Raw genomic sequence first — 14,216 nt, 5'->3', positions numbered from 1 at the left:
GTTACAAAGATAAGAGGAGAGACAGTAGGAGGGGAAGAGAGAGAGAGCCAGAGTGAGAGAGCAAGAGCGAGAGCGAGAGTGCGAGAGAGAGAGAGAAAGAGAGAGGGATCTTCTGTCTGCTAGTTCACTTCCCAAATAACCACAATAGCCAGGGCTGGAGGAGACTGAAGCCAGGGACCTGGAAGGCCATCTGGATCTTTAATGTAGATGGCAGGAACCCAAGTACTTTGTCCATCTTCTCTTGCTTTCCCAAGTGTATCAGAAGGGAGATGGAATGGAAGTGGAGCAGTCAGGACTTGGACCAGTGCCCATATGGGATTCTGGCATTGCAGATGGTTGCTTAACTCACTGTGTCACGACACTGGCCCCTAGGTTGTGTTCTTGTAGAGCCCCATGTGATGAACCCAGACCAAGTTGGGTGAGGTTCACCCCCCACGCCTCAGGTGTCTGGGTTGCCTTCATTTCCTAGAGAGTCCGGAAACTTATCGAGTTGCTCTTCACCCATGGTATCTCCGAGAGTCTATGCTACAGGCATGTCTGCAAGTTTGGGCATTTCCAAAACAGGTCTGGGGAGGTGAAATTTCCTGACTGTGAAGGATCTCTGGGCTCTTGGGGTATTCTAGTGATTCTTTGCTCTTTCACCAAAGGTCTATCTCATGTTTGTGGCCTGGCCCCTAGAGAGTTTGTCTGGATCCATCAGCTGAGCTGAAGAAGGGTAGCAGGACTTCCATGGTGAAGAGCGTAGACTTTGGAGCCAGGCTACCTGGGTTTAGATTTGAACTTGACAGTTATTAGCTGTGTGATTGTTCAGGCCAGTTACTTAATCTCCTTGTGCGTCTATGATGATGATCAGCAGTAATTCCTCGTTGGACTGTTGTGGTCGTTAAGTGGATTAATTTGTAAAGTGGCTGGCACACAGTGAGTGCTTGCTAAGTTTGCTGCATAAAGACAAGGACCTTGACTTTGGTAGACTTTATGAGAGGCATGTTCAACTTTTGGCTAGTAGGACATCAACATAAGAAAGAATGTGAGTGTAGGTAATAAAGTTTGAAATTTTAAGAAGGCGTATTCAAGTTTAGAATTATGTAAAAATATTTCTGGGCATGGTTAATTATGAAGGGATGCAGTAGAGTATTTGAAATTGTGCGCTGGTCTCAATTCCTAATAACTAAGATATGGAATCAACTCAGATGTCCACCAGCAGATAAATAGTTTGAAATTGTGGTATATATACACAATGGAATACTACTCTGCCATAAAAAGAATAAAATCCTGTCTTTTACAACAAAATGGATATGATTGGGGGCCATTATGCGTAGTGAAATAGCCAGTCTCTAAAAGACAAATACCGTACGCTTTCCCTGATTTGTGGTAACTAATATATACAGTGAAAACATGTATATGAGTGAAATTGACATTTTGAGATCTGGTTCTCGTTTCTGGCCCTTGCCTGTGATCCTGAGGAGCAGTGGTTTTTCTGTTGACTACTTGTTGAATCTTTAGCAGAGGATCAGGCTTGCGATTATAAAGTAAATTGAAAGCATGTCATTGGAAAAATTTATTTATTTATTTTGTATTTTTATTTATGTATTTATTTGACAGGTAGAGTTACAGAGAGATACAGAGAGAAAGGTCCTCCTTCTGTTGTTTCACCCCCCAAATGGCTGCCACAGTCGGCACTGCGCCAATCCGAAGCCAGGAGCCAGGTGCTTCCTCCCGGTCTCCCATGCGGGTGCAGGGGTCCAAGCACTTGGGCCATCCTCCATTGCCCTCCTGGGCCACAGCAGAGAGCTGGACTGGAAGAGGGGCAACCGGGGCAGAATCCGGTGCCCATATGGGATGCCAGCACCACAGCCAGAGGATTAGCCAAGTGAGCTACGGCGCCGGGCCCAGAAAAATTATTTGAAAAAATAAGAAAGGAGAGCAGAGGGAGAATGAAAGGCAAGGAGGGACAAAGTGCAGGATGGGAAGTATCATTTTGTTCTTAGAAGTATACATGAGGTTTGTGCCGTTGCTGTGGACTAGTGAGTAAAGCCAGCACCTGCAGAGCTGGCATCCCTTATGGACACTGGTTCAAGTCCCGGCTGCTCCACTTCCAATCCAACTCTCTGCTATGGCCTGGGAAAGCAGTGAAAGATGGCCCAAGTCCTTCAGCCCCTGTGCCCACATGGGAGGCTGGGAAGAGGTTTCTGGCTCCTGGCTTTGGATTGGCCCACCTCCGGCCATTGCGGCCATTTGAGGAGTGAACCAGCAGATGGAGGATCTCTCTCTCGTTCTCTCTGCCTCTGCCTCTTTGTAACTCTGCCTTTCAAATAAAGAAATAGATCTTAACAACAACAACAACAACTATATATTGGGGGCCAACACTGTGGCGTACTGGGTAAAGCCACTGCCTGCAGTGCTGGCATCCCATATGGGTGGTGGTTTGAGTCCTGGCTGCTCCACTTCTGATCTAGCTCCCTGCTAATGCATCTGGAAAAGCAGCAAAGGATGGCCCAAGTCCTTGGGCCCCTTCACCTACATGGGAGACCCAGAAAGAAGCTCCTGGTTCCTGGCTTCAGATAGGTTCAGCTCCAGCCATTGTGACCATTTAGGGAATGAGCCAGCAGATGGAAGACCTCTCTCTCTACTTCTCTCTGTAACTCTTTCAAAATAAATAAAATCTTTTCTCTGAAGACTTCGGCCCTGTCCTGTTAACTGAGCCAGTCAGAAGGAATCTGACAGTGTCCAGGACGGATAACAAGGGCAGGATGCACAGCTTCTACGCTGCTGCAGAGCACAGATGGTACCAAATGCCAGGGGCCTCGTCCCTGCCACAGGTGGTGGTGAGGATGTAGAATGTGAGCAGTACGGCTGCCCTGCTGAATCAAGCTGGGAAGGCACTTTCTCATTCTTAGCTCTGTGTGTAAGAGGTGGGGAGGGCAGAGGCGGTGTCTGATCAGGTCTCCTCCAGCGGACTCTCAGCTCTGTGTCCTGGAACAAGCTCCTGCGCTCACATTCCTGTCCACCTGACAGCCTGCCCTGAATCTGATTCCTATGCAATCCACAGGAAAGAGGCCAGTCTGTGGCACAGCCAGTTAAGCTGCTGCTTGCAGCACTGGCATCCTGGTTTGACTACCGGCTGCTCTGCTTACAGTCCAACTTCCTGCTAGTGCATCTGGGAAGACAGGGAAGGTGGCCCGAGTACTTGGGCTTCTGCCCCCTATGTGGGAAACCCGGGTGGGGTTCCCGGCTCCTGGCTTTGGCTTTTGCCCAAACCTGGCTGTCTGCAAGCATTTGGGGAGTGAACCAGAAGATACAGGACTTCTCTCTCTGCCTCTGTCTTTCATAAAAATCTACAGTAAGTGTACACAGAGTCATAGACTAAAACTGTGAGTAAACCATGGGTTTCAGTTTTTGTGGATTAATTACTACTTATCAGTTACTGTTGGCCATGTAGAAATGTAAAGTTAAGCTAAAATTTCTAGAGTTTAAAGTTTATGTTGCCATTTTGCATTTCAATTTCCTTGGCAGGTAGCTTTCATCCAGCTTCTTTACCTGAACACATCATAAAGTTAAATTCATCCCATTGCAGGCCTGAGGAGCAAAATTGAGTTTTCTCTTCACTTCTCATACTGCTTCTGGGTGTTTAAAGCAATTTATGCTGCAATGTATTTTTATTTTTTTATGCAGTCAAGTGCTCTGCCATTGAGCTATACCCCCTATTTTTAAAGAAGATTTATTTATTTTTATTTTAAAAGTAGAGTTACTGAGAGAGAGAAAGAGGCAGAGAGAGAGAGAGAGAGAGAGAGAGAGAGAGAGAGATTGAGATCTTCCATCCTCTGGATCATTTCCCAAATGGCTACCAACAGCCAGGGCCGGGCCAGGCTGAAGCCAGGAGCCAGGAGCTTCTTCCTGGTCTCTCATGTAGGTGCAGGGACCCAAGCAGGTGGGCCATCTTCCAGTGCTTTCCCAGGTGCATTAACTGGATCAGAAGTGGAGCAGCCAGGACTCAAATCAGCACCCATATAGGACGCTGGTGCTATAGGCAGTAGCTTAACCTGCTAGGCCACAACACCAGCCCCTCTGCAGTTTATTTGAATGTTCATTCATTCATCTGCTTTTGAACAAATATTTAATCAGAACCTTTAACAATTCCAGGTAACTCTTAATTTCTTCTAAAGCAGGCAAGAATTCTTATCTGCATTTAACTCCTTTTTTTTTTTTAAGATTTATTTATTTGAAAGCCAGAGTTAACACAGAGAGAGAGGAGAGGCAGAGAGAGAGAGAGAGAGAGAGGTCTTCCATCTGCTGGTTCACTCCCCAATTGTCTGCAACAGCCAGAGCTGCGCTGCTTCGAAGCTAGGAGCCAGGAGCTTCCTCTGGGTCTCCCACATGGGTGCAGAGGCCTAAGCACTTGGGCCATCCTCCACTGCCCTCCCGGGCCACAGCAGAGAGCTGGAATGGAAGTGGAGCAGCTGGGATGTGAACTGGCACCCATATAGGATGCTGGCATTGCAGGCAGTGGCTTTACCTGCTATGCCGGCCCGTTTAGTTTCATTACTACATATTATAGTGCATCACTACATACAGCCCAGGTGAGGCTAAGATCTAGGGTTAGCTATCAAGAGAAAATTAGATAGAATTATCCTGGACAAATTCCTTAATTCATCCACAGTCATAACATCTTTCATTGAGGACAATGTAGTTCCCATTCCTGACCTTCCTGCCCCTTCAACCCAGCTTCGGAGCAAACCAGTGTTGCTTCAGTCATTTGAAATTTTCTTTGTGTATGGGATCCATGCCCCATGTTTGGAAAAATACATTCAGGACTTTCAGACTTAGAGATGCATTTAGTAGCAAACATGTATACCCCTCCCTGTTTCCACCCTTCACTGATTGATTGGTTGGTTGATCAATTCATTTGTCAACCTTTAGTAAGCACTTACCATGTGCAGTTACTGTGTTTAACACCAGAGGTAGAAAAGCTATAGAAAATGCTTATCTGTCTTCAAAAATCTCATGATGTGGTGATGACAGCTGCCATGATATGTGTACCTACCGTCAGGGTGTTGTGTCATGGTGATGGTTGCCCCGTGAGGTGCTACAGTGAAGCAGGGAGCCAGTGGAGTGCAGAGCAAGGAGCAGAGCTCTGATTAGCGAAGGGATGGAGAGTATTGAGAGGGATCTGGCGAGGCCTGAGCTGGGTCTTGAAGAAAGGATTAAGTAGAATGATGTGTTAATGACAGGAAACCGCATGTACACAGAGGCATGGTGGGCTGGTCAGGGAATAGTGTGGTGTGGGAGTTGGTGGGAACTAAGTGTGGAAAAGCTTGGAACAAGCCTTAAATTCCATGGTGAGGGGCAGGCAGGGTTGCGCACTGGGTTAAGCTGCTGCTTCGGTGCCTGGATCGCATATCTGAATGCTGATTGGAGCCCCAGCTAGTCTGCTTCCTACTCAGCTTCCTGCATCCTGGGTGGCAGGAGGTGATGACTGAGGCGCCAGAGGCCCTGTCTTCCACATGAGAGACCCAGATGCAGTTTTGGGCTCCTGGCTCCCAGCCCCAGCCCTATTTGTTGCAGGCATTTGGAGACTGAATCAGTGGATGGAAGATTTCTCACTCTGTCTCCATCTCTGCCTTTCAAGTAAACATTAAAAATGAAAAATAAGTAAACATTTAAAAAAAATTCCATGTTGAGCAGTTTGGACTTCATGTTCCGTATCTGAAGAACCACTGGTGGGTCCTCAAAAGGGAACAGATACTAAACTGTGCTTTGCTAAGGGCTGGGTTGGGGGGCGTGTGGGAAGGCAGATGGGGATCCGGCCATCTCCGCCCACTCCACGCCTGACCTCACCAGAGCTTCCCTTCACCTGCACTGCAGGAGAGGTTTTCATCCATTTCTTTTCCTCATTACTACCCCATGGGGTCCTGCCCTCCTCCCTCTGCTCTTTCTTCACTCTCCGTTCATTGGGGTCTGGCCCCCAGCTGGGGAGCAGCTGGTGGTGGGGAAGGAGGGGCAGAGGACAGTTGTGCCCTCCCACAGGAGCAAGTCCCAGCCATTTTACCTTGCCTGACCCCTCTCAGGATTTTCACACAAGAGCCCTTGAAGAGGGGCGGTTGCAATTGGATGTTTAGAAGGGTGTCTGCTTCCTGTCCCTAACAGCAAAACCTCAGAGAAAACTCTGAGGGCAGAGTGCTTGATTTTCTTTTTCTTTTTTTTTTTTTTTTGGCTTAAGGATGTATTTATTTATTTTAAAGATGGAGTTACAGAGAGGAAGAGGCAGAGAGAAAGAATTCTTCCATCTGCTGGTTCACTCCCCAGATGGCTGCAACGGCGGGGCTGGGGATATTTTTCCCCAAAAATACTTTAAAATCCAGATGAGAGAACAAAGTAATATCTAATGAATCATAAGTTCTTATTTTGTTTCATTTTTTAAAAAATGTATTTGTTTATTTAAAAGGCAGAGTGGCAGAGATAGAGAAGGGGAGACACAGAGAGAGAGAGAGATCTTCCAATTGCTGGTTCACTCCCCAAACAGCTGCAATGGTTGGGGCTGGGCCAGGGCAAAGGCAGGAGCCAGGAGCCAGGAGCTTCATCCAGGTCTCCCATGTGGGTGCAGAATCTCTCTTCTAATGCTTTCCCAGGTGCATTAGCAAGGAGCTGGATCAGAAGTAGAGCAGCTGGGACTTGAACCAGCGCTCATATGGGATGGCGGTGTCAGGCTGCAGCTTTACCTGCTGGGTCACAATGCCAGCCCCATAGAGTGCTGGATTTCTGATGTAGGGATGAGACTCTTCTGCCGTGAAATTCTCAGCAGCACATGGGGGTGTGGAAGCACATGAGGAGGCCCCTCCCAGAAGTGCAACAGTGTGTGCCCCGGCGTGGGGACTGTGGGGCTGGGGGACTGTGGGGCTGGGGGAATGTCTTGAGGGGTCACAGGAGCCGCCCTCCTTCCAGCACACACAGTGCCCTCCCTCCAACGCCTCATTCACCTGTTACTTCCCATGGGCTGACAGGCCTTCCTCACCCCAGGGTCCCTGTGCCCATCCTGCAGCCAGGTCTTTTCTTGTCTTCTGTGCCTGAGCAGTCTGAGGACAGCGTGTAGGAAACCTTGCCCAGCAAGGACAAGATGCCATGGGAGCGTTGGATCCTGGGAGCCGGAGTGGCACTCTGTCTCTGCTCTCTGCAGCTGAGACTTCCACACATTTGCTCAAGAGTCCGAGTGTATAGGACTATTAATCATGTGTTGTATTCCTCGGGCCAGGTGACTTTCAGATTTATGTGTCGCCAAATTTAATTATTTTCTTCAGGAGCTTATTAAGTGCCCTAACCCAACTTCTTAAGTATTGTAGGCTCATTTTAAAAGACACTGCACTGGGAAAGTTAATGAACTTTCCCAAGGTCACACTGGTTGAAGGGCTCCTCTGGGGTTTCACTCAGCTTTGGCCAATTCTGCACGTGTGTTGAGGAACCAGCTTCTTCACCTGAATGTAAAATAATGTTTCTTGGGATATTTTAAAAAGAGACTTACAAATGAGCTATTACTGTTTTTCAGTGAAACTTTTGAGATTGTTACAGATTCAAATACATATTTGAGAGAAAATACAGAGGAAATACTTGTGCATAGGAAGAAAAAACTCATTTTGCCAGTTTTCCCCAATGTTCGCATCGTAGAAAACTACAAAAAGTGTCATAGCCAGGATAAATGGCATTGAGACAATTCATTGAACTTTTTCAACTTTCCTCGGTTTCACATGCACTTGTTTCTCTGTTACACATTAAATTCTATATGGTTTTATAATTCATGTAAATTCATGCATACATTACCACAGATAAGCTATTGAACAGAACCAATAACACAGGAACACTTTATGTTGTCCTTTTGTAACCACAGACACTGCTACCCCATCTCTAACCCTTGGCACCTACTAATCTGTCCTTCTAAAATGTAGTGGTTTCACAGATATCTCGTAATTGGCATCATAGGGATGTAACCTGCCACATTAGCTTTTTAGCTCAGAATTATTCCCTGGCGCTCCGCTAGGGGTGTTGAACGAATCAATAGTCCATTGCTTTTCATTGCTGAGCGGCATTCTATGGCGTGGTTGTACCGTAGTTGCTTTAACATTCACCTGTTGAAAGACTTCTGGACTAATTCTAGGTTGTGGCCACTCTAAAGAACGCCAGTGCTGGGAACAATCGTGTACAGGTTTTTGTGTGAACCTCAGTTTTCATTTCTCTGGGATGAGTGCCCAGGAGTGCAAATGTACTTTTAATATAGTTCATAAATCCAGAATAGTGTTTGGCATGATTCTGCTCTGCCTTGCTTTTGTACCTTTTATCCAGTTCTCACTTTGATTTCATGTGGGGCTGCTTCCCCCTGGCCCTGGGCCTGTGTAAATTTCCAGGCTGATTAGAGAGCTCCTGAACCCTGGGAAGGGGATTTGCTTCCCTTTGTTGCCCTCTGATCTCCCGGAGTCGCCTCTGCCATTAGTCATGCTTGTCAGTTTTGCAGCACCGATGTCTCTTTCCCCCAGCAGAGCAAAGCCAGCAGCTGCCTTGTCCCGTGCTTCCTGCAGGGTTAAGAGGTTTGGCAGGGGACCGCTGGTCCTTTTCCTAGCCCGTACCCTCTGGTCCCCTGCAGTGAACGCATGTTGCCAAAAGATGGCAGTGCACCTTGCAGCCACGGAAGCTCCTGCTTGCTGTCGCCTGTGGCTGGGAGTGTCTTGTTCTTTCTGTGGACATTTGAAAATGTGGACAACATGTTTTGCAAAACAGCAAGAGTGCCAGTAAAATGCTGTGAAGTTTTAAAAAAAAGCTTTAAAAGAAAGCATCACGTTTGCAAATGGCTTAGGATGAAAATGGTTCGCTGCTTCTTAGCAGTGGTTTGAATGGGGCACAGAACTCCGAGATGTGCACCTGGGTTTCTCATTTTCGATGTCAGTACTGACTGTTGCATTCTGTGCAGCTCCTGAGAAAGACCTGTGCAGTGTTGATTTTTGCTTTCCTTCAGGTCCAAGGCCAGCCGAGCTACAGCGCCAGCCTTCCTTTGAGCTCCGAGACTTGAGATTAACACTTCTTATTCCTCAGGTCAAGGCCTGATCAAGATTAACACCTCTTAGTCCTCAGGTCAAGGCCCTCCTAGACACTGGAAATGTAGTTCTCATGGCAGCCGTGGCTAATGATAACAGAACTCCTCACTTCCTAGTATTTGTGCACGCCCCTGCATGCGTCCCACTAGCGCGTGTGAGGGCATGTGTGTAAAGAACTGTCTAAACATCTGTTGTACTCAGGGAAGCTGTTGTACAGTGATTATGCTGGGGTTCCCTGGATGTGGTAAACAGACCAACCTAGTCAGGATCAAGTGGGATGGGTGGAGGAAACACAAGAAGATCTCAGAAACTTTAAGCTGTGTGCATAGAAAGAGGCAGCTATGTCAGACTCTGGTCGGGATGTGTTACAGACTGGAGCCTTGCTGCTCCCTTGGGGGCCACCCCGATGCCTTTTTGGAAGGAGGCGAAAGCCCTGCTATTAATTTGATCCTCGTGTGGTGTACCTCTGTGGAGAGTAGGGTGTGCAAGAGAACAGGCCGGCTCTGGATTTGGAGTGACAGCCCAGAAGGGAACTCCCTTTGCAGCCACCAGCAAAGCAAGGTTGGAGGGTCTGTTCTGTTTGCCTGGGGGATCAGGTCTGTGCTTGCTGGGATTTTGCAGCTGCAATGCTGAGGTGGCAAGGAAACAGGTGTCTCCACTTTTGCAGCAGCCTCTGGCTAATGCATCCTTCTGCAATAGCCTTGGGCTAGGAGGAGCCCTGCACTGTGTAAAGTTCTAACCTGAAACCAGAGGCTGTTGCCATAGAGACCAGTGCACCGCTACCCTGGGAGGCAGGGTGTGAGGGAGGTGGGAGGGCAAGTGAGGCTAGTCTAAAGGCTAGCACACCCGAAGACCTTCAACCTTTAGCAGCCCTGGGACGCTTGTGTGCTGGCGGCCTGCCACGTGCTGACTGGCTGAGTGGCAGCTGCTTGTGCCGTGGGGACTGGCTGGTGAGCACGTTGGCAGTTGGCGTGGGCTCGAGGGTGGGAACTCAGAGGGGTGGAATGTCGATGGGTGCTCGAGGCCCAGTGGCTGACAATTTTGCACAAATGTTTCTCGTGCCAGGCTTAAGTCACCCTTGCCGGCCTGCTCGGTGATTAGGACCGGCTGGTGAAAGCCGGTCCGCTTGGCAGCGGATCTGACATGTGTTCTAGTTAAATCATTTCAGTGTCCCCAACTGAATGGAGAACAAGACAAAGCCTGCTTTGGGTGTGGACTTGTGCAGGAGGGGGTTACCTCCTACTGTCAGAGCCTCTGCTGCAGGAGGGCAGGATGGGCGCTGGAGGATTTTATACTGACTGGTGTGACCCTTATCCCCGTGATGCTGGGAGAGGCTTCCAAATCTATTCTGAACTTTGCCTCAAGCTGGTGATGTGAGCCACAGCCACGCAGGGAGCTGTTGCGAAGCACGGGTCTTCCCTGCTTTGTTTTCAGCAAATGCAGGCCATGAGAGAGCAATGTTGTGAGGATGGATTTGGGATGAAGGACATGAGTTAACTTCTTCCTGCTAGCAGAGAGGAAAACCGGTTGGGTCAGATGGTCATTTCAGGAGATATCTCTGTCTTACTAATAATACCCAGCAACTGATGAGGGGATTTGAGGTGAAGGGACACAGGCCTCTACAGCTGTGAAATCCCAGTAGTTGGTGCAGCAGCCCAGGTGCGCCAGGCTGCCCAGGCCATGGAGGAGGCGTGAGGGCTGTCCTGGCCAAGTCTGCTGTGGGTGTGCAGGGTTTGTTTTCAGTCACCCCCTTTCACTTTCCTACCAAGAAGAGGCTGCTTTCCTGATGTTCTGTATGTCCATCACAAAGAACCAAGTTTCTGGTTGTCTGCTATGCTCCCTGTTGGAGGCAAGGTGAAACGCGCATTGAAGAGCCCAGGAAGGCACCAGTGTGCACTTGGACTCTAACTCAGGTGGGAGACAGCAGCAGTGCCTCAGGGGGGCTGCGTGGCTTTCTCAGCCTGGGAAGCAGGCTTGGGCATTAACTCTTCTACTGTCTTCCCCGTTGTTACTGGCCTTCCCTCTTTTACCTCCCCTTTAGTTGTTGCATGCAGTTGTGGGGAGGGCATATGAACGAGGGCTAAGTATTTCATTGAGGAATATGCAAAGAAACTACAAGAGGGTTTAGAGCCAACTTGATTAATGCTGGGGTGATAAAATGATGTAATCAGTGAAATTGTGTTGCATCCCATTGGCAGCTAAACAGGAAAGAGTTAACCCTGAGACTACATGTGAGCTAGACTTCTCTTGGTTTTCCAGAAGGGAAGCAGTCATTTAGGGCTCCAGGATATTGTGTCTCTGAAGTCTTTAAAGAAAATATCCCCATTAAGCTGTCCCCTTCGTCTGTGTCATACAAATGCCACCTCTCCTCTGAGGTCTCTGAGAAGGCAGATGCGCTTGACCAGAACCTTGGTCAGCCTTGCTCTGCACTGCATCTGACTGCCTGTGTGCCTGACACGTAGTAGGCACTCTGTTTCCTGAGTGACCCAGTGGAGGAAACGGAAGGGAGAACTGTGTCTCCCACTGTGCTGTGGTATTCCTCAGATGCTTCGGTCATGGTCATCAGGGGTTTCCATATTACCAGATCCAAGCCTGACTTTGCGGTCTCCATCTTTCTCAGCCTTCAAGCGGCGGTCCTGTCTCTTTGCATGACTTCCTTCTTGCCCAGCTTTGCTCTCGCCTCACTGACTGTTTCTGTTCCTCTACTCAGGTGCTGGCAAGCTCAGCACTTGATCTGAGGTCTGCTACTCCATGGGCACGTTTTCTTCCTGGATGATCTCATCTCGTAATTGCTTGAAGTCTCAGCTCCGCCTTGATTCTCTAGTTTTTTCCTTACCCCTCAGCTCCTCATTTCCAGACTTGGACGTCCAGTTGTGTACCTGAGAGATCCTTTTTCTTTGTAAAATAAGCATTTCAGCCTTAATATGTTCAAAGAGAACTCTCGATTCCTCCCTAGCTGTTTCTCCCACAGCCTTCCATGGGCTCTTGTAGTAGTTGTTTAATTTTCCTTGTCCCCTGACCACCCATTTTCCATGTAGCAGCCAGAGTGTTTCTTTAAACGGGTAAAGCATTTCAAGCCACTTTCTATCTTAAAACTCTTCAGTGGCTCCCGTAACACCTGTAATCCCAACTCCTGACCACGGCGGGCCCTGCACCAGTTCTCTCCAGAGCTGACCTGATCTTCTTTCTGTTCTTGGAACTTGATCCCATCTCAGGGCCTTTGCACTTGCTGTTCCTTTTGCTTGGCATGCTCTGCCCCCAGGTCTTCCCCTCTGTGGGAATGTGGCCAGATCCTCCCCGCTGTCTTGTCTCAGCTCACATGTCACTTCCTTGGAAGCCTCATCGGATCTACGCTCCGCCAGGTAGCTTCCTGCCTCACCATGTTTTCTGCAGAGCCTTTGATGCTGAGGTTACCTTCTTTTCTGTTGATGATTAGTTTTTCAGGAACTTTGTCATATTCAGAGATGCATTCCTGTCGCTCTAAATAATGCCAGAAACACAATAGGCACTGAATAAATATTTGCTGAATCAATGACTATGTTGTCTGATTAAATCTTCTTGGGAATTTGAGGCTCAGAGAGGTTGGTAAATGACTTCTCAAGTCTTCAAGGCATTTTCTTTTCCAGTATAATCCTGATGGCTCATCCATATCCTGTTTGCATGCAGTTTTATAGTTGTAGCTTGGGTACAGAGAAGGAAGGGTTTAGATATATGGATGAACTATTAAATCTAAGACTCATGCCCCTGACATTAGAAATCCTGCAAGCATCCAAAGATAATGAGTTTCTTGATGGCACTGTCTACCAGTGGTTGTCAGGGTAGATAAGAAGAAAGGAAGGAAGCTTGTGTTTACTAACCATGTAGTTAATGGGAGGTCCTGCAATGAGCTGAGTGCGTTTAGATACATTTATCACTTAATTGGACTCTCAAAGCACTCAATGCAAGGTTGATATTACTGTGCTGTACCAATGCAGGATTGATATTATTTACATGATATTAACATGTCCATTTATTTCAGAGGTAGACACACCGAGGCTCATAAAAGTTAGCAACTTTTGCTGTAGGTGATACAACTGCCAAATGGTCTACCTAAATTTTTTAAAACCTGGGGCTACCTGACATTCTGTTTCTGACTTTTTATGCTGAGATGGTTGCTAATGGATATATTTCTAAACTGAGATGAGGTTCAGTAACATTCATATGGATTGTAACAAATAGCCGAAGCACACGTTGTACAGGCACTGCGGAAAACCGACCTACTTCTATTCGGTGCCTGAGTCTATAGCTGGATGAATAGACCACAGAGTGAACATTTGGCTCTCTGGCAGGGCTCATGTACAGTATGACATGGAGCAGCTGTCCCCAGAGAAAGTTCTTTGTTTCTTGCCCGGTTCTACACAAGGAGCGTTTGAGCAATTCAGAATTTCTTTTTGCTTTCACTATAAATAGAGTTCATAGAATTCTGTATATCAAAGTTAACACAACGAAAAGCAGCCACAGAGTATGGAAATAAACCTCAACTCATCTTGTAAACCAAAAACCTATTGGGCTCGGGAGGCTGCAGAAATGCTCTCTTTCCTTGGATGGAGTCTGAGATCTTATTTAGCAGATGAAATTGCAGAGTAGATCCTATTATGTAAGGAGACAGGAGGACAGCATAATGTTGTTACAAAACGAAGAACTTCGTGCCCTTCAAGGAAGAGTTAACAGGGAAGATATCCTTAGAGAGAGACGTGTGATAAGAATGCGGAAAGTGAATGAATGGGTGGCGTGTATATGTGCCTCTTGCCGAAGCCGGGTTGCTGGATAATCCTCAGATGTCAGATTTCCGTAAGGCCAACATGTGACTCAAAGCTTGCCACTCAACAGAGAATACTGGGCTGTGCTGGTATTAAGAGGCTGGCTGCAAGCTAGGCTCCCACTGTGCATTAGCCTAACTCCCTGTCGCTCTCCGCATGTGGGTGGGCGTGCATGTGTGTGTGAGAGGGTATACATTGGATGCAGTGGGTGTTTAAAGAGCTAAGCACTGAAGCTGAATTTCCACAAACGATCATCACGAGCACTCCAGACACACCAAACTTCCTCTCTTGGTATTTTTTTGTTTGTTTTGGCTTTTATCTTCTTCTTTTTTTTTGTGGTTTT

General features: G+C 47.6%; 1 protein-coding gene across 7 annotated transcripts in view; it reads left to right on the top strand.

Annotated features, from left to right (window-relative positions):
- SLC4A4 (solute carrier family 4 member 4) overlaps positions 1–14,216 on the top strand; it is a 460,760-nt gene that overhangs the window by 117,195 nt on the left and 329,349 nt on the right. For 2 of the 7 annotated variants that reach the window (XM_051819262.2, XM_051819263.2), the window contains exon 1: positions 13,947–14,164. The exons of 3 other annotated variants lie outside the window; for them this stretch is intronic. In XM_051819262.2, coding sequence (XP_051675222.1) covers positions 14,073–14,164 — 92 coding nt within the window. In that variant the 5' untranslated portion in view covers positions 13,947–14,072. Of the gene's footprint in view, positions 1–13,946; positions 14,165–14,216 lie in introns of those variants that run through there. 2 more of the 7 variants (XM_070079468.1, XM_070079469.1) reach the window with 1 other exon arrangement.

This window comes from Oryctolagus cuniculus, chromosome 8, assembly GCF_964237555.1.
Source record: "Oryctolagus cuniculus chromosome 8, mOryCun1.1, whole genome shotgun sequence".
Classification (NCBI taxonomy): domain Eukaryota; kingdom Metazoa; phylum Chordata; class Mammalia; order Lagomorpha; family Leporidae; genus Oryctolagus; species Oryctolagus cuniculus.
This window is presented reverse-complemented; position numbering and strand designations above follow the sequence as displayed.